Source organism: Perkinsus marinus, assembly GCF_000006405.1.
Source record: "Perkinsus marinus ATCC 50983 genomic scaffold scf_1104296940170, whole genome shotgun sequence".
NCBI lineage: Eukaryota > Perkinsozoa > Perkinsida > Perkinsidae > Perkinsus > Perkinsus marinus.
The window spans coordinates 1-1084 of record NW_003212926.1 but is presented as its reverse complement, the minus strand read 5'-3'; the positions used below and the strand labels follow the sequence as shown (position 1 = coordinate 1084).

Genomic DNA, 1084 nt, shown 5'->3' with positions numbered 1-1084 from the left:
GAACGATAAGCGCACCTCATGTGCTCAAGAGCCGAGACCACCATACTAAAGAAAGAATAGTGAATCACTATTAGTGGTAGTTATAGTCCTTGACTATCCGGAACGACGGGGAAATTTGAATGGGATTCGAATATGAGAGAGGAGGGTGTCTTTCTGGTAGGAGATCTGTAAATCATCTGTGAGCAAATTGAAACCCAGAGAGGCATAGGCTATGTAGTGCCATGCTTCATCCTCCGGAACGTAAATATTCTTGACAATAATCTCTATGCTCGAGTTTAGTGGAGTGCTGGTGTTGTCCGCCTGGATGTCCACCGAAAGCTCATGCCTACTGTTCATGGATGTGTTCAAATTCACAGACGCATGGCCTTGGCCCTGCTTCTCCGCTTTCACCGTACCAAAGTGAGGGACAGTTACCCAGGTTTGCAGGGACACTGGGAAGTCGATTACCTTCCAGGAAGCAGCATCATACCCACCGTTCTTCGAGATAGTTGGTACACTTAACTGCACTTCAACTGAGATGCCACAGAAAATATCAAATTTCCAGATATTCACACCAGAGACATAAATACCCACATCGGTCGGGCTCGAGTCCGACGCGAGAAGCACTCCAAGCTCGAGGTCGAGCGTTTTCCAGTCGCCCTTACTAGAGACGAGCCGTGTGCCGCCATTGACTTGATTAAAATCCTCGAGGATGAACGCGCAATAGGTCCACCCATCGTTATGACTCAAGCAATGGTCGGGAACCTCCTTCACCACCTGCATACGAAGAGAACGTGGCTCGGGGCTCTGGATCGTCTTGCCAGTGATATCGTCAACCATGAAGGCATCCGCGAGAACAAGAGTCATCATTGCCACCAGCATGAGGATGATGTTGGGAGTTCTTGGAGCCTTGGAGGTCTTCGTTGTCTGGGAATCTACCTCGCAGTCCTGCCTTGCCCCAGGAGTATTATTCATAACTTCGTAGTGAGGAAAAAAGTGAAACCTTGATCGTCACATGATGGCGTAGAATCTACAGTATACTGAACTATCTCCTCGGGATTATGACGTGTCAAAAGTGTGTCCTAAGGAATGTGCGCGCGAAGGT

General features: G+C 48.5%; 1 protein-coding gene across 1 annotated transcript; it reads right to left on the bottom strand.

The window, feature by feature from the left end:
* Positions 1-19: 19 nt before the first annotated feature.
* Pmar_PMAR024828 (hypothetical protein) lies at positions 20-987 on the bottom strand (the record flags this gene model as incomplete). The annotated part of the gene is made up of 1 exon (XM_002782073.1): positions 20-987. A coding segment is annotated over one exon (894 nt), but the record flags the coding sequence as incomplete, so codon positions are not given.
* Positions 988-1084: the final 97 nt, after the last annotated feature.